The following is a 23,685-nucleotide window of genomic DNA, read 5'->3' on the forward strand; positions in this document are numbered from 1 at the left end:
AGACACTGCACTAAGTTCGTGGAAAAGAGATGTGAGCTGCCTGAAAAAAAAGGCGAGCGCACATACATTTACTGTTTATTTTCATCACTCATAATCATCATTTTTTATGTAAATTTCTCAATTTAGCCCCAGGGTGTGATTACAAAACAATGGTTAATGTTACATAATGAGAGGCACAAATGAGAGCTTGGTTAATGTTAACTAATTTACAGTTGCAAATGTCAGGGAACGCAATACAAAGAGAATCAGTTTTGTACTTTAATGTTTTTTAAAAAAGCAATGAAATAGCTCATTTAACGCATAATTGTTGCAACTTTTCACTTTTGGATTGTCTCTTCAGTCAGCTGCAATATTTATATTATTTTGTTGTAGATTCTAAATATGTACATTAAAAATGAGACAAGTGTTAACAATTAATATCTACTACACAAAATGATTCACTACTTTGTAAGAAAACAGGTCACAATCTGGATACCTTTGACATTCAGTTTCTAAATGTTAAAAAATACCGGTGGTGGAGTGCCACTGTAAATTGATTTTTCAAACAGAATGTGGGAGTGCAGAAGAAACGTAGTGGTATTACTAAATCCCCTCTCTATTGAATCCCCTGCTTCAGTGGTTAAATTAAGTAAAGTGTGCCACCACCTGGACATTTTACTACTTTCTGGTAAGGAACATACAGCAGTGGAGTTTGTGCAAGTCTGGAGTCAAATTCTGCTAACACACGTTATAAAAAAATAATAACAACTGATATTATGGTATAATTTCCCAACATGAAATCCACTGACTTCTACATAAAGAATTTACCAACAACAATGTAATTAGTTTGATTGGTTTATTAAAGAAAGTTTCACACAAACTTCACATTATAACCTTAACATTCTCCATTTATTTTGAATACTTGCTTGAAAAACCTTTAGTGCAAATCATATAGAGGAACTGTTCAGAGATTGATAACATGATTTTAAGTTATTAATAAATATACATGACAATTTACACTTTGAAATGCTACACGCACTTTTCACAGTTAAATAACAGTCTCCCAAACGGTCCTGTACATCAAACACATTGCCGTCTGTCTCAATGAAGGGAAATATTACCAGTGATGGATGAGAAGGCAAACATGTAAAATAGAGGTACTATTACTCTCTCTCTCTCTCTGATACAGGCCAATGGCAAGTTTTAGTTTGCCCAAATTAATATAACTCATTTCAATCATCATAAAATAACTACCCTGTATAGCACTAGATAACCATACTAGTAGCTTATCAACATTTAAATTAAACATTTTAATGTCACTACAGGATTCCAGCAAAAATGACCCTGTAATTAATCTTACATTTTTGTTTGGAGATTTATATATGTTGGAATTCGTTATACACACTTCACACAATAAACTGTTATACTACTGCTTATACAGCAATGATGAAGTGCCTGTATGATACAGATGACAAAGACCTAACAGACTGCACTTCTTGGGGGGAAAAAAAACCCCACAAAATCATATTTCCGACGGCATTTTGTGAAACAGGTGCAAAATAAAACCTACAAGCCTACTGGACTACTGTAAATGTTTCAGGATTTCAGTGAGGCCAGGCACTGGAGCTGGCTCTGTGAATGCTGTTCAGAAGTGAACTCTTATTACTGTTAAAGTGGCAATGATGCATCCAAGTTGTACAGAATATTACATAGTACTTCTGTTTCAAACTCGCAGTGTTTCCCAAAAGTTGAAAACTTATTTGTGGTGGTCTATAACCTCCAAATAATCCAACATATGAGATTAAGCTGCACAGGTGGGGTAAAAAATGTAAAAGAATAAATGTGACACCACATGAATTTATTCTTTTCAATCTGCACTTTAAACCGCAGCTCCTTTTGAATAAGCAAACAAATCAATATATTTGCATGGGTTACCAAAATAAATTCCATAAGTGGGAAAACACCAAACTATGTTTATTCTTCATTGTCTTTATGCCACATTCAGTTATATACATTTGATGGCACATAAATATCATTATTCTCAAAACCTTCATACAAATACATAGAAACCAGGGCAACCAGATTATATACAATTTGGATTTGCAAAGGCTGTAGCATTAAATCTACCAATGTTACATTCACACCAATAATGAAAACACTGACTTCCCTAAAGGTGATCAACAGTGCTGATACCCTTCATAATTTGTAAGTTATACTATACTATACTATAGTGTTACTTCTCTATGATTCTGTAATCTTGCGTTTAGAAGCTAATGCGTCTTCCATGTAATTACACTGGTTATTGTCAATCAGACCAACAGAGCAACATCAGATTCAGTGTTTAAGGCCTAACTGCATCAACATAATCCATCCAAAATTAATGTCGCTGTTGTACGAGCTCACAGCATGCAGTACGAGTTTAAACCAAAAAAGGCCACAGACAACAGATAAGGAAAAGTGCAAATGCATGCTGAAAATGATTGCCACCTGCCATCCTCTCTAAATAACCCACCAAGTATGAGATGAGAGCAGCCTTCCTGCTCAATTCCTCCCACTTCCTTTCCAATTTGTGACATGTAGCAGTCAGATTAACTTCAAAGTGCAAATCCAAGCAGTTGACAGAAAGTTTACCAAATGGAGAAATTTACAAAACTTCAAGCTACTACAAAAGCATTCAAAATACTCAGTTGAGCACATTCACTCACTGCAGTATCTTAAGTCGTTTATCGTACAGTGTGATGCCATCTATGAGTTCATGGGCTTTACAGTGTGATTCAGTCGTCTCCCTTCAGTATCAGTATGACACAAGTATGTTCCACACAGCAGGGTCCTGGAAACAAAACAGAGCGTATATTGAGAAAGATATGGATGTTAGGTTGCTTATAATCATCTGTTTAGGTTTAACATTAGTTATTTTTCACAACATAGCAGTGTTTAGATCTTATCAGCTGTGCAGAATTTATTTATTATAGAATACTGTTCATCTTAAGAGGCTTGATTATCGGAGAAACTGCTTGTAGACTTCCTGTATATGCCCTTTCTGTGTTTGGAATAACATCACTTCATCACTTCATCATCATTTTACAAATGAACTTAAATGCACTTTAACTACCTGGCGATCCGCAGTGGGCTGCTGGGTAATCTTCAAGCCGTAGGACTCTGCTTGGAGCTGCTGGTAACGGCTCCGGATGCTTCCTCTCGGCTCTGGGTGGGAGGCCGCTCATCCTTCGGTGGTGCAGTCTGTTGTGGTTTCACTATGGTGATTTTAATGGGGATCCCTTTGACGCTATGCTGCACTCTGCTGTACTGACGCATGGAGGGGTTGAACGTGCGAACAATGGGAGGTTCATTCAGAGTGGGTGCCTCTTGTTTTGGCTGCATGCTCTCTTTTATAATTATTTTACTTCTTTTGTTTGAAAAGACTGTTTGCACTGGTAGGATGGCGGGCCTCTTAGCAGGCCCAGAAGTCTGCAGTCTCGTTTTATGCTGAGGCGAGGATTGTTGTTTCTCTTCAACCCCTCGGTGCAGGTGTCCATCATTTTCCTTTGTCACGGAGATTCCTCCCTCTTTCCTTTTCTTCACCTCTTTAGGTTTCTTGGGGCACACTGCCATGTGTTTGGTTCTGCTGCGACGCATTGTGAACTCCCTGTTGCAGTGTGGGCAGACAAAGATCTCCTGCTGCGCATCGACTTGTGCAGGCGAAATTTTATTTGAAGGGATTGACTTGTTCCTCTGTGGCATGATCCTTTGAACCAACTTCTTCTTCCTTTTCTTCAGTACCTTGAACTTCACCTTTACTGGTGATTCTTGGTTAGGTTTCGACCTGTTTGACTGGCTCGGTCTGTTCGAAGCATTTAGTCCGTTAGTAGAATTGGTGGTGGACAGAACACCATTTTGAGTTTTTGCAAAATGGCGTAGTGGGATGGGATTCTTTTTGGGTGTGTATCGCCTTTTATCACTGGCATTCGCACACGCCAGGATATGCTTGTGCAGCTCGGGCATGTTATCAAAGCTTTTCCCACACTTAGTGCACCGAATAGCCGTACTAAAGGTTTGTGGGATGTTGTGGGTGGTGAAGTTTGTGGCTGAAGCCACTGATCCAGCGGGTGATCTGTTATGGTAAGGAAATGGTGGGGGCTTAAAACTGGGATAATGTTGATTAATGCCAAGACGAACATCAGGTCCTTTCATTTTGCCTCCATCTGAAGCCATGATTTTTATTGTTGTAAACAGTTCTTCAGCAGCCACATCTACTTCACCTTCTTCCTTTTTCACAAGTTTCTCAGGTTCCTCTGGAGCATCGGGCACCGAAGCCTCTGTATTTACCTTTGTTGAGTTGTTGTAGTTCTGAGGTCTCAATTTTCCCTTTTCTTCTTCTGTGTATGTGCATTGCTGGCCGGGATGCAATTCTTCCTGATGCTGCTTCAGATTGCAAAGGTAGACAAATTCTTTTGTACATGCACTGCAAACGTAAGTCTTGCCGACACCGTGGAGGCTTGATCTATGGTCGAGCAAAGCGGAGGGTTTGCCAAAGAGCAGTAGGCAGAACTCACATTTGTAGGGCCACTCATCAGCATGGTCGCCTACATGGTCACCTAGTTCTTTCATTGAATGGAAAAGCTTATCACACACATTGCAGATGAAATTTTTGGTGAAAGTCTGTTGTTGTGCATCACTTGGTGTGACGTTGGAGGATTTGTCCTCTTCAGCCTTCTCAGATGAAGGTGAGGTTTTAGATGGGATTTCGGGCATGGAATCAGTACTGTCAGCAGCTTCCTCCTCTTTTATGGTTGGTGGCTCTGCGTCAACAGCAGGCTCTGGATCAGGACTTGATTCAGCCACAGCAGGACCATCAGAGATCACTGAAGTGGTGCTGGACAGAGTTACTGACTCTGCAATGGAGGACACAAGAACAGTGGGGTCCACAGTTTGAGGGTTGGGCACCGATACAATCTGCTGCTGTTCTATGTGATTAACAACCATCTGTGAAGGTGCTGGAGGCTCAGCTGTGTTTTCTTGTAAGGTTATTGCAGCAGGGACTACACTCCCCGGGGCTTCGAGAGCTATTGTGCACTCTATCAACACTGTGTTGCTGGTAATGTTGTAAGAGTTGATGAGGGAATCATTTAAAGTTACAGTGGGTGTGAATGGCACTTCTGACACAGGAGTGGACTCCACCATAGACGGGTTGAGAGATATTTGATCAGTGAGAAACACGTGGCCAGGTATGTTTAGAGTCGGGTCAAGAGATTGGGAGAGAGTGACGAGGTTTGCAGAATTTGTAGTGGCAAATGCAGTAGTCAAATCGCACTCTGAAGAATTTAATGCATTTTCTGTGCAGATTACCAAGGGCTCAGGAGATATGTTTGGGGCCAATACCTGGATTGGCCGGCTTGAAGGGTTAGAAATAGGTGATGAAGCCAAAACTGTGATTAATGAAGAAGTAGTGGGGAGCATTGCGTGTGAGGCTGGGGAAGCAAATGCTATAGTGCATGGTGAAGCTGGCTGCAAGGCAACAGGGGTAAGGGAGGCCGACGATGGAGCCAGAGAACTGGGGGGAAGGGCAAGTCCATAAACAAGTCCTTCTGCAACAGGTTCCACTGGGGTAATTATATCTGGACCTGTAACTATGGTGAAGTCGGTGATTAAAGAGGTCTCGGGATTACTGAGGCTTAGATTTTGCTCTCCAATATTCATTAAGGCGTTCTCCACCGTGCATGCATTTGATTTCCCTTCTTTCAAAACTGCCTGTGAAACTAAGTTTAGTGTCAGCTCAGATTCACCTAGGATCTTTTTTTGCAAACTCAGATCCAGCGCTGCATTACCAAAAGCTACATCTTCATTTCTTTTGACTGTATTCGAGAGATCCAGTGGTTGCTGGTTACAGGAATTACCGCCGGTCATGGGGGGCCAGCTCTCTGTCAAGATAGGTTTTACTGCTGCATCCTCTCCAGATGGAGCTGTGTCATCCTTCTCATTGGCTGTCTGGTGCACAGGCGAGCAGTTATGCTGAGTCTCCATCTGTCCTGTGTTTACAGCATCACAATCTGCTGTATCTAGCGTCGGTGTTTCCTCGTTAGATGTTGGGTTTTGCTGCGGGGAGCTCGTTGGAGATCCAGTCCTTCTTTTAAACCTCCCTGTTCCAGCAGGCAGGACAGAGAGAGAGACGGGTGAACAAGGCTTCTGACCATCTGCGATGAGGGCAAGTGTAGGTTTAAGGCCATCCTGCTTCTCCAGGAGCTGCTTAAGCTTCGGTGACAGAAACACTGTTCTTTCCTTCTGCACAATGGTAGACTCTGTATTCTGAGGAAGTAGATTCTCTATTAAAGAAGATACAAGTGATGATGAGGATGAAGACACAACCACCTCGGACTCCAGCTCAGTTTTAATTTGTGGCAAAAGAGGTGGTGTCGCAGTTCTTCTCTTGGCTAATGGTTGTCCAGGTATCTCTTTGCCTGTAACTGAGTCTGTATTTAAAACCTGGCTGATCTGGGTGGGGTCTAGAATCAAGGAATCCAGTCTAATTAAAGTCGAAGACCCTGAATGAACCTCGGCTGCTTCACAGCTACTGACTGTACTTGTCGACACTATCTTTCCATCAATGTAAAAGCTGAGATTCTCTGAAATATTGCTAGACACATCTAGCATGTATTGTTCTGCGTGTTGCCCCTCATTCTCCGGAAGAGCTGCAGGCGCTGTACTGTCACCAACCTCTGTTTGGTGTTGAGATATTTCACTGAGTATACTCTGAGGATTTTCCTCCTGGGGCAGCTGGGTATTTTCTACACGTGTGAGTTGCAGGTGCTGCTCGTGGATCCTGCGCTCATGCCGACGCTTGTTGGTATGTGTAGTGAATATCTTTTCACAGTATTTGCAACCATGATGGTCGTCTGATGCTCCCTGTTTGTCTGGCTGAGCTGTGTGGTCTCCAGCCGACAAAATGAGAGTATTGGAGCTAGTGGGCGATGGAGTATGAAGCTGCATCACTGAGCCCTCTGAATCCAGTGGCTTCGTCTTCTCATGCTGCGACTGACCCAGATTTGAACCGAAAGACACGTCGGTCTTATTGCTTTTGTATGCGTGTGTCTCGCTGTTCTCCAAAGAGTGGATATGCATGTGTCGTTCCAAGCCTTGTTTGCTGGTAAAATGTCTTTCACAGTGCTGGCAGGGAAAAGAGTTCCAGTCTCTCTCGGTATCTTGATCGGGGTGTTTATGAAGCTCTGGGTACAGTGACTTAATCATGTCAGGTTCCGTGTTAGTTTCCTCTTCGCAAATGTCCTCATCCTCCCCCTCCTCCATATCCTCATTGTCTCCAAATTCAGAGATGTACAAGTGAGGAGAGTCCTCCATCTTCTGTGGAGGTTGTATCCAGTTCTCTGCAGGATGTTTTATCACACAGGACTTTTGACAGTTGTCACACCTATTGAATAGATAAAGAAGACAATGTCACAACAAATAATACAGCTGAAGCGCCTTTTAACGATTGGATTAGATTCATTTAGAACATCCTTGTGTAGTCTCATCATTCATACTTCACACTATAATACAAATCAATAAAGACTGGAACCAAAGAAGAATGACTGAAAAAGATTTTCTCAGACAAAAATCTACAAACCATATTTATCTATTTATATAATATTTTTTATTTCTGAGGTAGGGTACAAACTGTGAAAAACAACACATATTTCCTTTTGTGAAGTGAAACGGATGTCTTGGCACCGTGATATTACATTTTTCATCTCACGAATTTGTACACATAATGATACTGTCCAAACCCTTCATCATGGCCATATTGCATCAGCCCTTAGCATCACTGTAGAGTATGCTGTTTCTCATCTATAATATGTTACTAGCCACATAAATACAACCATAAGGACCCTCCATATGATGAGCATTTAAAATAAAAAACAGTAAGTCAACATAAAGGAAAAATTGTCATCACACCATCTTACCATTTTAATGGTCAGTGCAGAGTACAAGGCGTGTTTTGTTGGACAGACGAACTCAAAGGCTTTTCTTTCTGCTGAAAGAAAACCACAAAGCACACATTTAAAAAAAAAAAAAATAAATATGAACCCAGTTCTATAATATAGCATGACACGCTCAAACCACTGAATGATCAGAGGCACAAACTGATCAGAGTGAACAGCTGTGGTGCGGGAGACATTTAGCACAGCGTACTTTCTCTTCTGTCACTTGGCTGCTGAATGAGCCTTAGGCCCGTCTTGTTAACTTATGCTAATGTCCCTCGAGCATATCAAGGTTACATAATGAACCAACCGACTCGGCATATGGACCCACACTTTGCAACACTCAATGTTCTCTACAGCAAGTGGTTTCTTTTTCCTGCGGTGAGTGCAGTCCCAAAATACAGCTAATCTGTCCCCATGATGGACAGCTACCTTATTTATCCTGGTATGGTTACCTTACACCACCTGACTGCACTGAGGATGGCACACATTCACAGCAGACAGCTACCACACGCCCCTCAATCGTCATCAATGTATTCATAGCTACCTACTTAAGAAAAGAAAGAAGCAAGATTAAGTTTGGTGCATTTTGACTTTCATCTACTGCTTGGTGGACAAAATGGCAGGCTCATCATGTGTGCCAGATTTTTCTTCCACCTGCTCCTCACGACTGCATGAGCACTTATGGCATCCAAATCGGTTTTTATTCAAGTGTTACTTCGTGTATTTGTTTGTTAAACATGTTGCTCGTTAAGCACATGTCTTTTTTTTTTTTTATGTATTCTGATTTATTCGTTTACCAGCAGCTGCAGACACGGGAGGAAATGTAAACAAAGACCTTGTAGCTTCTGTGTATACACGTTCATCTTTACACTGTTTCAAGGCAATCCCGTGGTGAGTTACTGTTGCGCAAATAAAACTCAATCAGTCACAATATCACATGAGCAAAACCGAAAAACCGTCCCAACACCATTCAAGGGCCTAACGTTACATACTGAATTATTTGAGCCAGTTTCGTAAAATCCAACTTCAATTTCCATCCATCCGCGCTGCAACAGGCTTACCTATGTGACACGTCTCGCTAATAAAACAGATTTTAAACAAAAACACGTGTCTATTTCACTGTTACCGTTACAACTCGGACTAGCTTCGTGGTGCGTTCACGCTCATCTGCTTCACCTGGTGTGATGACGCTCCCCCGTCCTTGCACCATTGCTAGCTGGTCACACAACACGTCGTCACTTTACTGTTGTGCTACAGAGGCTGCTAGCTCGTCCACTCAAAGGTCAACTGGCTCATCTAAAACAGCCCTACCGCTGTCGTCCAGATACACGAAGCTGCTCGCAAACTGAATCCCTATCACCGCCAACGTCCTGACACAAGGTTTCACTTACCAAGTGAAATAAATCAGCTGTTATCGCCATTAAAGCGTTAACTATATACTGCTAGCTCGCGCTGCTAGCTCGCAAGCCCTGGCTATATTTAGGATGGAATGTTCGACACGACCGTTACGAACACTGACCGTTATACAAAAGCGACCGTTACAGTTTCCGTACAGACTTCTGTTAGCAGGGGAACAAACTGCCGTGGAACGGTTTGAAATGTTCCTCCTGTGCAGGTTGGAGACACTTGTGTGTGTGTGTGTTTCTTCTCTGATGTGCCAACAAGGTTCCGGCGTTCTGATTGGTCACAGAATGTGGATGTCAAATTTGGACCAATCAGCAACAGGTTTGTTAAAGCGCTGAGAAAAGGAAAACTTGGCAGCTGTCACTTTAGACTTATGGAAACATAAACACATTATTGCATTATTATGGCCTGTACAACGTGTTTCATACAAATATTATGCTGTATGTTAAGATATTACAGTTATTCATTGGTTGTATTACCAAGTGTGAACCTGTTATAAGCTTTCTGCAGCTCACTAGTTCAAGGCATAATGAATGTTTTGTTAATGTGAACTTAAAGGGAAAAAAACGAACCATTATAAACTCAGGGCCAGGTATCTTTACCTACAGACTACGTGTCAACACTTTTTATTTGGAGTTTTGGTAGTTCAGTAACTAATATTCTACATTTTCGTTTTAAAATAAATAACGGCCTACATGCATGTGAATGATTAGTTTAAAGCAGTCAATTGATTTGACAAATTCACACGAAATGTATTTGAATTTAAATGATTCAACTTCATAAAAACACACCCATATCGTTTTATTTCCGAAAACCCTATCCTTGCACTGAATTGATTTGACCTGCAGAGGGCGCACTAAAATAAAGAAAAGATAAAGAAGTTCTAGCTTCAGTGCACTTCTGTGGATTCATTATACTGTAACTTGATATATATTTCTATGTTTGCATGGTATAAACATTTTAAAATGTGTAATGTTTATAACTTACTATATTAATGGTGTTACTATTACCAATTGTAATATACTGTATATGTTTTTATATAAACAGACAACCAGATGAACACGTTAATGTATACTTGAACAATATGAACTCTTTATTTGATTCCTCTCATGTTAGTTCATTGGCTATTCTTATTCTGATGTGATAGCCAGGCCATATGTAAATATCCTGAATTCCCATTGTCATGTCTGTTTCACAGCTGTTGAGTGAACAGAAGCCAAACCGAGCTGACAAGCTGGAGATGTATGATGGGCATGACTATGTGCTCTCTTCCCCCGACCAGTTCTCTGTATTCCCCCAACAATCGTCAATTGAATCGCGAGGCACTGGCTCATATAAAGCTCACACCTACACTAATAGAAAGCTACCCCCTGGTTTCACATGGCTTTGTTTCCACCTTCAGAATAATGCCAACATGAGCGACATTCTTTGAGAGGAGCTGTAGGAGTTCACCATACCCCACATCATGTACATCTGTGACATTGCGCAGCCCATGGGTGGTGTTCTCATGGCATGGCATGTCTTTTGTTATATGTATTGTACGTGGGCTGAGTGAGGTTTCATTATCAAACTACATGCCAGACTCCTGGCAGCCATAATGAAAGATCATAAACAACAGGCCTCTCTACCCAGGCGTTTCTGCTTCTCTGTATTCTAGGTTCAAACAACCAAACTTAAAAAGTTTCAGCGCTGTGTGATAAACTGACATAGCTCTTGAGGAACAAAATGTATTAGACAGTATAAGATTTTCATGCATAGTTAATTTAGTTGACCATGACATGTTTATTAATAGCGAGTCGTAGCGCGCCACTCTCCGGGCTCCAGTATGTCTTTCACAGCTGATGGGAATTGCAGCTGTGGAATTATGATGAGCTGCTCATGACTGGGTCTACTGGTCAGACACATACGTCAGATCATCATATAAGCAGGTGCTGACTGCCTGGAAGCCATGTCACACACATGGCTTAGCAGTCAAACTGTGTCATACAGTTGTAATGAGTTTTGCTAGAACTGAAAGCGATGCAATACATATCAGAAACTGTGCTTTGTTGCATCATGGTAGGAAATCTTCGCAGTGGAAATTTTAGTATCTATATATTTTTTAATTTTCTTTTTTCTCTCCAGGTGATGAATTGTTGCATTCTTTTGTTTAAACACCCCAAAAGGTGTACAATTCTTAGAGCCAGACGTAAACTTCTGGGGCTTACCCCAAACCTAAGGTGCTCCAAGGGCATGCTGAGGAGATTTATTTCATTTGTTATGTTGGAGTAGAGTAGTATGTTAATTTATAAGCCATAAGACTGTAATAGATGGCAATATTTCCCCAGTAATAGAACTTTTTAGTTAATAGACTCACACTTTAAGTTATATTAAAAGCCCAAAAGATTCGGGGCTGTTGAGAAAACATTTTTGGCCGGAGTCCCAGCCCTCCTCTCCGCCCCTGTTCTTGAGGACAATTTTAAGAGCACACAGGAAACTGAGTGATTGTGAGAGTAAAGTGAGACAAAGTGTGCCCCAGATTAGAAGCATGATAACGTATCCTGTGGCAGTGGGCACCGGTTCGTGCCAATGACTCTGTGGACAATGAAACATTCACCATCCACATGAACATATAGGACAAGAGAGACAAAGAGGGAGGGAGAGAGAGATGGTCTACAATGTGTCTATGTATCAGGAGGATCAGTGAGCTGGGCTTTGGCATGAAACAATAAGAGGCCCTTATAGAAAATGTGTGCCACACAGCACAGACAAAGCCTTGCTTGTGATGGGACAACATGTCATGTCACTGGGACGAATAAAATTCATTGCTTCATGTCGTGGGATGCCAGATGTGCAGGGAAGAACATGTAAATGTGAACACGCTGGAACACAAATACAAACTGTTCAGTGCAAAAACACATGATACTTGCACACAACTGTAGCCCACTGTACTGTATATTTATGTACTGACAGTACACGCACACACACACACACACACACACACACACACCACACCCATGCAAATAATCCCCTAAAGTCCAATAAACACACATGTGCCCTCCAGAATCACTGCCCCCTCTCACTTCTGCACACATACAAATTAAGAGATGCACCGTGACCCCCATAAAGTAGCATGCCAAATGTAAATATACTGTACACACACACACTTACATACCACACTCCTCTTCCCCTGTCCCTCTCTTCTTCATCCACCCAGCTGTCTGCAGCACTCAAAGCCCATGGGCCTATCGGCTGACACTTATCTTGTGACATCACAAACCCCTGCACTCTATAGGCTTGACATATGGCGTTCTTTGCACGCAAGCAGACCTACATACTGTATACATCACTTCCTGTAGATTTAAAGGAAGCATAAATTACATTTTGTCCAGCACATCACATCCTAGAATAGAATGGTTTTATAAAGGCACTGACTTGAGGGCATTTGATGTTGTCAATCTGTTTCTGATAGTAGTAGTCAGAAGGTCCTGGATCCTGGCCACTTGACGCCTTTTTTTGTGTATGTGTACCTTTACATGCTTCGGCTTCTTCCCCCCATCAGAGACCGTTGAAATGACAGCTCTAAATTGCCTATAGGTGTGAATGTGTCTGCCTATATGAACACTTCTCACACAGAGTAAACTGTGAAACCCAGGAGAAGATCATTGATTTAGAGAATTGATGGACGTTTTTAAAAACAAGAGGGATCCATTTGAGTATTTGGTATTATATAATATAATATATATAATATATAATATTATAATAGTGTAATATTTTCATTTACCAAACACACTGAATACCGGAAACACAATATACAGTTTGTGTTAGTTGTTTTGGTTTTGTGTTTTCATCACTCAAGACATTCTGTGTCACAATAGATGCAGTTGTGCATACCTGATGGGTTTAGATTTACCAATAGGTTGCCCTAATGTTTACTTCAATGTGTTATTTGTAGCCCAGAATAGATATTACAACAATATAATAATAATATAATACTACAATGGATCCAGGTTATCTGTGTTGTGAGATTTTAGCACCTTAACACTAAGTAGACTTGGGACCAATGTATCACTTCATTGCCAAAACACAGTGCAATCAGCCAAGGTTTTTTTGCAAATTCAAATAATGTAGGTAATAATTATAATAAAAGAACCCTTGATATGGAGATGCATTTTCAAAATTACCAACACTATCTCATGGGGTACTTAAAAAAAACCTAATGGATATAGAATGCGGAGCTGAATTTGATTCATTTTTTTAATTATTTGTTTCCTTCCCTTTTGTATTTCTTTCTGAATAGGATGATGTGATTTTGTATGCCTGTAATCTGGTATTATAAACAATAATAATTTTTTAACTTTTTCATACAATTATAGACTACAATGCAAAATTATCTTTCAGGGCTGATAGCCTCACCTGCCAAAAACAAATGCAAGAGAATTAGACTGATGCCTGGTGTCTATTCTAAGCCCTGCATTCGGAAAAACCTCATTCCTCCATTGTTATACAATCTGTGCTTTCTTTACACTGTTAGGATTATAACTTGCTGAGTGGGCACCAACAGTTTTCCTCTTACCAATAAAAATGAGGACCAGTTCAGACCACAGGTTTCTTCTGAGTGGAATATCACAAACCAGGCAGCTCACAGTCAGCGACCTGTGACCTGGTATTTCTGGTTCCCATTGCACAGAGAAAAATACATGTAAACACACGTTCTTCTGTTAAATCAAAATACACCGGTCTGGTTTTATTTAGAGGGGAAGATATTTCCTTATCCGTCTGTCTGCTTGAGCCAAGCAGTTTCTTCCTTTCCCGTTTTTCAGTCAGCTCTAGATGAGCGGGGGGGGGGGGGGGGCTTTTTAAGTGACCATTACTGGAATTTATTTCTTGTGTGCACATATAGGCTCATACAGTACACTGTGTATGTTTTTGCAGATGCAGTACACAACATGAACCCATGGGAATATGCAGGGCTTCCACACACTCAGCTCATACGACTGCACACCACATAAGCAGGCAGTTTTGAGTCTAATAATTAAATATAAGACTTTCCTGTGTGTGTGTACTGTTGAAAGCACGTGTCATGAATCTGACAGAAACTCTGTCTGTGAATCACACACTTTTATGGTGTGTCTTAATAGCTGCTTCTGCTGGGTCATTTTGCTGCAGCATGACGGTTATGATAGGTTTAACATGTGTTCATCTGTACAAAGGGCTCAGAATTAGTGATTTAGGTCTCTTTTAGAGTCTTTCTAAGTATGAGTGTGCGTGTAAATGCACATGATCGATGTTGGGCCCACCCAGGAAGTGACTCCACCCTGCAGCGATGTACAGAATTCCCCCTTGCTGAAGGGGAGAGAGGGAACTGCTGGCAAGCAGCTTCACAGCCACGGCCCATAGCCTCCCCATCTGCCCCTCTCAAAAGACTCCATTGTTCCCAGCAGTCTGAGGCGAGAGAGTGAGCTAAAGAGAGTTATGAAGCTCGCCGGTGGGGCAGAGGCTGGGGAGGTGGGCATTGGGCTGCTGCCTAAAACCACACGGAGGAGAGGAAGCCAGACACAGAGCATCTCTGTGCGACTCGCAGCCTGCTGTTGGAGCCTTGCCTCAGCTTAACAGCACTGTATGAAAAAGTCCACAACATGACATAAAAAACACACCTAACTGTCAGAGGGCTCAATTGACTCAACGGTTTGAGGCCATATGTTCCTCCATATTTGGTGTTGTTTGTCTCCCTGCTGAAAAGGGTTGGGTTTTTTTTGTATTTGAAGCATTACTTGAACGGGCCAATCAGAGCAGACTGGATGCTGCCCGTTTGGATGTGTGTGGATTGCACTTGGAAACAGAAAATAAGTGTCACGAGATTTTAACTGTCACAAGCATTTTGGCCTGACTCAAGACTGAATGCAGTGCTGCTCGAGAATGTGTTGACTTTTAGGTGTTGCCACAGTAACTTCGTAATCTAATTGATAGGAAATGTCTAGGGACAATAAACAGATCTTTGAAAAAGCTATTCAGAGATATTTTCACGCACAAAAGACAAAAGAGAGCTTTCATTTATCAATTTAGTGACATACATTTTAGTGTTTTAAGTTTTTTATTGAAACAGTATGAACAAAAACACTGCAATTAAATTAAAAGGGTTCAGACAAATCAGATGGCACAAATTAAAGACCTAGAACTGATAATATGTGGCAAAGCAGAAGGGAGGAAACAAACACGTGTCGTTGCAAACATTTGCAGTGTCTAAAGCCTATTCATTAAACATTACATCACTCATTCAGTGCACATATTAAACGAGTTTGTAAAGCAAGCGGAGCTAAGCTGAGACTTCATTATTTGTACACCCATTTAGCACACTTACAATTGCAAAAATAACAAAACAGGGCATTACTGCCTGACACTGTGCACTAAAACTAAGTGCAACTATAAAACGTCATCCTGTGCACGCAATTTGGGGTTAGCTCAATTGAAAGACTGGATGGCTGTTCTGGTAATCTAACTATTAACAGATGTACTATGAATACATTGTCAAGATAATGGTATCACTATGTCTAATGACCACTGGCTGTGTGTGTGTAAGCCTTGATAAGGAACAAGCCAGGAGTCATCAAAGCTGTTCTTTTTGGAATGGGTGGCAGTTAAAAGTACAGTCAATTCACATTAATAATGCACTTCAAAAGTTAAAATCCTCCTAACTACCTAGAGAATACCAGAGACAGTGGCACAAACCCTTCTGCTAAATTTCACAGATATGTATTAGGTTTTTATATGTCAGTGTTAAAGTGGGCAGAATGTCACGTTACTCTTGCAAATGAGGGTGCCCTTTTCTTTCTGTTAGCCCCATGCTAGCCCTGCTAGAGCTCATGAGTGTTATGTCAAAACAACTTCTGCACACGGTGCTTCATACAGTTGGCCAACATATCAGGGATTCTGGCTATGTGAGGGAATTGTTTAACTGGTGCTCAGGGGTGCTTTAAAGGTCTGTTAGCCACAACAATAGCCTAAGGCCGCCTGTATGTACTTTGTATTCCATAATATCAAATGCTAGCCTACGCGAACTGCAACATATGAGAAAGTCATTAGCTGTATACTATGTAGTCCCCTTGCATTGTATATACATCCTGTGGAATTTGTAACAGTCTCTCCTGCCTCCTCTCCTGCTCCCACCTTCCTTGTGTATTTAATTTCCTTTCCATTTGTCAGTATTTTACATTTTTAAGCCCTCTCAAACTGCCATGCAAATCTAAATCAGTCATACTTTAAAGGAGAGAGATTTTACCCCTAGATGTCAGATAATCCCCTACTGTTCTTTCTTTCTCTCTATTGTTTTTTTGTTTTTTGAACAAAATGTGTTTGAAAAGGCCCGAAATTCTCTGCAACATCCTGCTGTCACCTTGTTTTGTTCTCTCCGAGGGAGTAGGGGAGGCTTTTATATCAGCAGCTCCTGGGGGTCAGGGAGGTAGCGGGGGAGGTGAGGATGTTTGCTCATGTACCCCTCTTGTCTCACATACATACAGTACATACATAAACACACACAAGCCTCCTTCCCCCTCTTTTTTTGGCAACAGTCCAGAGTCCTGGTTAGATTAGTTTAGTTCTGGTATTGTGCTTGTTTTAATGATGGAAGTGATGTCACAGCTCAGTAGTTCAGAATTTCCAGAACTTTGGGCGCTCCTGCTGCTTGGCCGGCTTTTTCCTCAAGGGCTGTGGGGTGAAAGAAGAGAAAGAAAAAAGAGTAAGTCAGTGGTTGAGAGAGGAGGATTATTGTATCAATCTGAGTTTCAACTTACTGTATTTTAAAGTTAATTAACCTGTACACTTATTTTGTTTAGTGTCATTTCATGGTGTAGCTACAGTTATTTTTTCCACTATGAGGGAACATGGATATTGACAACAAAATGGGTAGGGGAAAAAAGCTAACTTGTTGATTTAAATAAAAGATTAAAGATGTGGGTAAATACACAAATAGGAACAAGGTTTACATAAGAGATGTTTTTATCAAAACCTTAAAAGGGGAGATTTATGTTTTAAAGCTAGGTTGTTTAGGAGTTGACATGATTAGTTTTTGGATTTGCCCCTTTTAGTGTGTAGCTTAAGTCAGCAAAGATCTTAGGAAGATATACTGTGAAGAAACTGTAAATAATATAATAGACCAAAGAAAGACTGGTAATTAGAAAACCAAACAGAAGTTGATGACTTTATGTTGCTGCCCCACTTCTGACAAACACAAGCCCTGTGTTGATATAAAATCTGCTTGATGACCATCGGCCACATAGACAGACACTGAGTCAATAAACAAGCTCTCATTTCAAGGCCAAATTGAGCCACTTGTCACCATGAATGACAGTTTTCCTCCTAGGGCCATGTGACTGTGTGTCAGCAAAAGCAGCAACAAGCATCAAACTCTGTAAGGGGTTTCTGGGAATAAGACATCTGTTAGACGTCTCACAGGAATTAGGATCACGATAGGCAAGGGGTTAAAGTGATTAGCTGAAAGAATCAAATAGAGGAATTTACAGAAACCAAAACGCTCTCTTTTTTCGCAGGTTTTTTGTTCTTGGCAGACCTGTGACACAAGAAACATTCATCATTAGCAAGACATGCAGCTCATGACAGCACTCTCAGAGGGGAGGGTGTGGTTCATGGGAACACTGTCCATGAATGGGACCTCTATCACTCTCATGAGGGTAGACTGACGCTCAAATATGTTTAACAGCGGAGACCAATTATGGTCGAAATACTACGCAGTTTGTGTTGGTCATCTTATCACACAGAACAAATCTCTCACCAAGACCCATTACATCACTGCCTGTGTAATTTCATCATAGGATGTATCAGTGATGACTAAAAGCTCATGCTGTTTCACTCTATATTTAGAGAAGCCAGAGGTGATGACTCACTGCACAACATTAATATAACTGTCTGCAATCACATGGATTCAGTAGAGTTAAAAGTACTTACGAGTATTTGCCCATCCTCCTCACCACGACAATCACCACGGCGATGACGATGACCACCGCCAAGAGAGCGCCAATCACAATGCCGACTACCTGGCCAGAACTCAAGCCGCCTGTGGAACGGAAAGACAAGAGTTGGTCAGTTTGCTTTTGATATTACTATTTTTAGACCAGTGAAAGCACCTTAGGTTTCATGGGCAATTTCCACACTGAAGACTGAATGAAATGCCATATCTATCTATGAGAAGTCCAATAACCAATGAGAAAGAGAGAATGGCATGAAAGTGAAAGAGGGAGAGAGATTTAAGGCCAAACAGACTCACCTCCACATTGCATCTATGGTATCATATTAGTCAACAATAACACCTGACTTTAAACATACATTACAGAAACATCTATCTCACACATTCCTCACCTGTCTCGTCTTCCAAGATCACCTCGTCATTCTGCTCTCCCTTGGCAGCTGTCGTCACCGCAGGAGGGTCCACAGCCTTTGCTGCCTCAGTGGGGGCTGCGGTTTCCACAGCAGGTGGGTCACTGATAAGGGGTTCTGGTGCTTCAGTAGAAGCAGCAGCTGGTGCTTCAGTAGAAGCAGCAGCAGGGGCTTCTGTCTCAACAATGGACTGCTCAGTAATAACCGTGATGGCAGGAGGCGCTGCCTCTGTGGAAGCTACTGTTGAAACTTTTTCAGGAGCCGCTACTGGTTCAGTTGGAGAAGGACCAGTGACAACAGTAAGTTCCTCTTTTGGAGCGCTGGTAGTGTCAAGGGGGACATTTGCTTCTGTCGCAGTTCCCACATCAGCAAGTTCTGTAGGAATACTTGTCGGGCCTGAGAAGAACAATTATAGGTCACAGATGGGTTCACATGCAGGTATAAATGCAGGAATGCAATCTGTTTCTGTGGCTGTGAAGCTGCTATTGTTGTAACTGTATATATTTATTTATGTCTTTATCATAGGTTTTTTGTTATGTATGATGCTGCTGAGAAACGACATTAAATAGGCAACATGTAATTTCCTCTCTGAAGTCTCAAATATATAGGCTACTTACTATACTATAAGAACTAAGAGAAAACATAACAGTAAGTTCTGTGTTGTCATGGTTGTGTTTATATTTATTAACACAGCATTATCTTGATATAGTTATATTAATAGTATTTACTAAAGTCAAGAGTCCCTGAACAAAAAATGTATATTTATCCCATTGAGTTTAGTATTTTCCCAGAACACAATATCCTATATTTTCTCACAATGTATTTTGTTTTTGAGAATTAATGCTGTGACAGATTTGTCAAAACATTACTTGTTATAGTTAATTTAGGCAAGACAACCGTGAACTTCATCATATCTCAATATGTGAACTTAAAACAATATGACAATAAATAAGAATATTGAATGATCGCCCAGTCTTACTATAAACTTTACACTGTTCTTTCTCTCGGCCAGTTATATTCAGTAGCAAGACAGAATGGCAGCTGACACATAAAACGCCCACAGTCTGTCAGGATGGATACAAAAAAGGTCAAAATGGACATGGTAAATATTTAGATTCCTAATAATATGATGACATGACCTTTCCTCTTTTCCATCTTCTCCCATCACCAGCGGCATTACCACCATACCCCATGACTTCATAAAAAGTTCACCCCTCCCCTTCATCCTGTCTTTAAGGCTCTGTGTTAGAATACTGGCATGCCACATCCTCTGCCTCATTTCCTGTGGAGGGAGCTTCTGCTGCAGCAGCTGACGTGAGAGGAGAGCACGGGAAGGCTTGTTAACCCTCAGACACTTAACATGTGCTGCCACTGAAGGGTGGGGCTGTAGGGACAACGCCTGATCATGTGAGGAAACACCACAACTGGATGATTTGCAGTTTTTTAAGACAATCTCAGGAAGAAGTAAATCTTCTGAGGGAAGCTTGATGAAATGGTGGATTGAGCACCTCTGTGTCAGCCACACATTTTGAAAGCATCTACAACTTTACTTTTTCTCTCTTTATAAAGAGAGAGGTGTATACTTATTGTCCAATATCAATCTTGAGTAATTTACAACTTATTTTATTGAAGATTAACATTTAAGATCAAGTTTTGTCCAAGCCCAAAAGACCGTCTGTGCTTGTAATAAAATGGAGGCTCCCATTTTTGTACTTAGCAACCGTATAAAGACATGTATTTACCCTTGTGTCTTTCATCAAGGTCTGGACTATGAAGTGGCCTGGGTTCAACCTAATCATTTCCCTCCAATAACCCTAGCTCCATCTCCCCACGTTCAACATCCTCCCAGCCACAACTGAAAGTTTAGCCTGGACAGCACTGCTTCAAAATTAAGGAGGTAGATTTCAGTGTGGCACTGAAATTACGGTCTACGGTTAACTTTCCACTGACAAGATGTTGGCCTGAAATCGCTTCTTCTCTTTTGGAAAAAGAAACGTTCGTACTCTAGAGACCAGAAACAAGCGTCTATGTGAGTTTTCTAAACTTAGCGGCTGACATCATCCTCTCTCCAGCTCCATTTTCTCCAATTGTTCTAAATACTTGAAATAATACTTTACAAGGGTAAAAATAACTGAATGACTAGACTTCTCTAACAACCGGTGCAGTTATTCCTAGTCCCACGTTGGCTAGCGTGTTCTTTAGCAACAGGCGGGGTAAATATAACTAAACATTTGTTCCCACTGCGGCAGAGTACTGAAAAGGGGTTTTCAAAAGGCAACTCAGACTGTTTGTTTGGAACGTCTGTAAGCGATGATAAAATGGTCTGCTCTTTACAGAGTATGGCCGTGTAATGTGTAATTGTCCCCCCACCCCAACCCCCAACCTCCTCTAACAATTGTTTCATTATGTGTAGAGTTCCCACAATTAGCTCTGAGTACTATTTCCTCCCCACTGTGCTTACGATCCTAAATACAGCCGCATTAGTGAGTAACACAGTAAGATTGTTGCGGTCTACATCCTCTCCTCTCTTTTCCTTTTAATCTACTTCTAGTTTGTCTTCCTCTCCATGACCCTGCCACTCCCTAAGGATAGGTTTGTTGCTGTTGAAACCTTGGAGAAGGCTGAATCCCTGGGGAGAAAGAGAGAGAAAGAAAGGGAGGGCAGCAGGGAAAGCAAAAGGGTGGAGGGAAAGCTCTGAGGGAACGGCTGGGGAGCAGCCCTATGTCCCTTCTGCCGCTTGATTTCTCATTTGGTTTGCCCACAGCAAGAAGGGTGTCTGTGTGTAGTTATTAACATGTATGTAAGTCAACCCTCAGGGGGGTCGGATCACAGGGTCAGATCCAGAACAGGAGCCCTGAAGCTGGTAAGGATTTCTACCAACACGGGGCTTTGAGTCCGGGTCAACACACGATACTCATGCTTCTCATGCGTCTAATGATGACTAGACACATTAGAACCACAGAGCTCAAGGGGCATTGCGAGGAAACTCAGCTCCATGCACCACTCAGCAAGTAAAAACACCGCAGAGTTGGAACCCGTTCCAGTTTCTTTTTCATTCCTTCAACCCGAGACCGAGAAACGTTTACGTAACTGTGGCGTTGTCCTTATTATTCCAAATTTTCGGCGGTGCACCCAGGTCGTTTTACCCATGATTACATCATTTTGACCACACACGCTCTCTCGCTTCCATTTCCATGTGAAGCATGAAACAGCCTGAAATTGTCCTGCCAGTTAACAAGCGTTAGCAAGTGCTGGGGGGGTTCATACTGCACGTGTTTATGTGTGTGTGAATGTAAACCTATGGCTGTCAGAAGAACAAAGGTTTATGGACAACCGGTGCACAAAAACAACACAGCAGGTGATTAGAAAACACGTGGCGATGACACCGTAATTCAAATAATAATGAACCATAGTGGCAATGAATCACACTGGTTTTAAATATGGTGATGGGATGTAGATATACCGGGAGGGACAGATAGGGTGGAGTGTAAACGGCACAAAGGCAAAAAGACTTAAAAGTAAGAGAAGTGGCAAAGGAATACCACAAAAGCCGGGGAGAGAGAGGTGGAGACACCAATGTGGGGCTTCACTCCTGCCTGGCATAAATAAAACCTACAGAGAGAGTGAAAGAGTGAGGGAGGGACACAACGATATACAGTGTGAGACAGGAAAGAAGGGAGTTGCAGCTTCCATCCATTACGATCACAATCAGCTGTCAGCGAGGCCCCCCGTTTGTGTGTGTGTGAGAGAGCTACTAATTCACAGTCCTGTGTAGGAGGGACGGGGTCCGCGCAGACGGTGTGAGGGAGTGTGAGAGCATCCACCTTCGGAGTCCAGGAATGTTTTTGCGATGAGGAGGGAAATGAGTGAGATAGGCGCCCTGCCCATCTCTCTATGATGAGATGCCGCATAGTCTAACCTCCCCCGCTCGACCAGTAGGAGTCAGCTGCGGAGATACTGGGGCGTGCCATGCACTGCACGCTGGGGGATTTTAAGCAGGAGACAGGCTGCAGTGGAATATTCTCAGCAGGTCTTATCACAGACGCAACACAATGAGCATCCACATACACTCATACAGGAACTCATTTTTTCCCCTCCTGGTCTAACTTAGATAGGAGAACATGCAGCAAGTCCCATCTGGACTCTATCGCCCGGGGCAGAAACTGGTACAGCCCTAGCTCAAGTGGGCCTTTAATCTTAGGCTAAACCAGTCTGATTAAATTCCTTAAATGTAATGAATCAGCTCAGGGATGACATGAAATGCAAATAAACAAATCATACTGGGGTATCACTCTGAGCCCTTAGCTCTTCTTTTCTTTTAAACAAAACTAAACGTTGCAGATAAAAGCAGCACTCCATCTATAATTCCATCAAGCAAGCCTCTTAATGTATTTCAAGTCATGTATCTTCTAACCTTCAAATCCAACTCCCACATCATAAAACACCCACCCAGTTGTGTAAGTGTTCCTTAGTCAGCAGCTCTATTTTTTTTCTAACTTTCTCTTGCACCATGTCTCACCCCGAAGCACACGTAGGTGCTAGAGATATGAGACGTTTGTGTCAGTACTCACAGAGGAGACACAGACAACAAAAAAAAACTCCACTGGGCTGTACCCTGAAGCCCTGCTACAGTCTAAAGTCGTCAGGGCTTGGTCCTGGCCAAAAACGCACTCCTTTCCATAAACAGATGTTTCTTTCTCCTTGCGGAAAATTTTTGAAAGTATGACTGGCCGTTTTTCTTCTGAAAACGATACTCAGTTGACGTGAGAAGCGTTCCTTCGTCATGCTCTTTACCCGCATGCGTCTCATATTTGGAGTATGAGCGCAACATTTGAGTCTAGAAGTGGGCACGGACAAAGGGCATTGACCTCTCCCTTCAGCAGCCAGATGTGATGGGGATGTTATAGGCCCAGAGAGGCAGACAAAACTCATTAAGAAGGAGACCGGGTGGGGTGGGGGC

The 23,685-nt window shown here is 41.8% G+C and overlaps 2 protein-coding genes across 10 annotated transcripts in view; both read right to left on the reverse strand.

Annotated features, from left to right (window-relative positions):
* Positions 1–1,921: 1,921 nt before the first annotated feature.
* On the reverse strand, positions 1,922–9,611 carry prdm2a (PR domain containing 2, with ZNF domain a). 9 transcript variants are annotated; one of them, XM_035657445.1, is made up of 4 exons: positions 9,472–9,611; positions 7,932–7,999; positions 3,092–7,399; positions 1,922–2,809 (listed from the first exon to the last, which is right to left on the reverse strand). In XM_035657445.1, the coding sequence occupies exon 3, from the start codon at positions 7,327–7,329 to the stop codon at positions 3,124–3,126; it is 4,206 nt and encodes a 1,401-aa protein (XP_035513338.1). In that variant the 5' UTR covers positions 7,330–7,399; positions 7,932–7,999; positions 9,472–9,611; the 3' UTR covers positions 1,922–2,809; positions 3,092–3,123. The 9 variants fall into 9 exon arrangements, with proteins under 9 accessions (XP_035513338.1, XP_035513337.1, XP_035513342.1 ...); XM_035657444.1 differs by having other exon boundaries at positions 7,932–8,002; positions 9,472–9,604; XM_035657449.1 differs by lacking the exon at positions 9,472–9,611 and adding an exon at positions 9,344–9,401 and having other exon boundaries at positions 7,932–8,002.
* A 5,799-nt stretch (positions 9,612–15,410) lies between these two features.
* Positions 15,411–23,685, reverse strand: part of si:ch211-156j16.1 (uncharacterized protein LOC564557 homolog) — a 10,461-nt gene continuing 2,186 nt past the window's right edge. Inside the window, exons 2-4 of the mRNA XM_035656833.1 lie at positions 18,708–19,121; positions 18,297–18,405; positions 15,411–17,039 (exon numbers count right to left, since the gene is read on the reverse strand). Coding sequence (XP_035512726.1) covers positions 17,033–17,039; positions 18,297–18,405; positions 18,708–19,121 — 530 coding nt within the window. The 3' untranslated portion in view covers positions 15,411–17,032. The remainder of the gene's footprint in view (positions 17,040–18,296; positions 18,406–18,707; positions 19,122–23,685) is intronic.

This window comes from Morone saxatilis, unplaced genomic scaffold (genome assembly GCF_004916995.1).
Source record: "Morone saxatilis isolate NCDOM2014 unplaced genomic scaffold, NCSU_SB_2.0 Contig15, whole genome shotgun sequence".
Taxonomy (NCBI): Eukaryota; Metazoa; Chordata; class Actinopteri; family Moronidae; genus Morone; species Morone saxatilis.

Excerpts from the sequence above, each read along its gene's own strand:
- prdm2a (XM_035657445.1), bottom strand. The coding sequence starts at position 7,329 with ATGGAGGACTCTCCTCACTTGTACATCTCTGAATTTGGAGACAATGAG.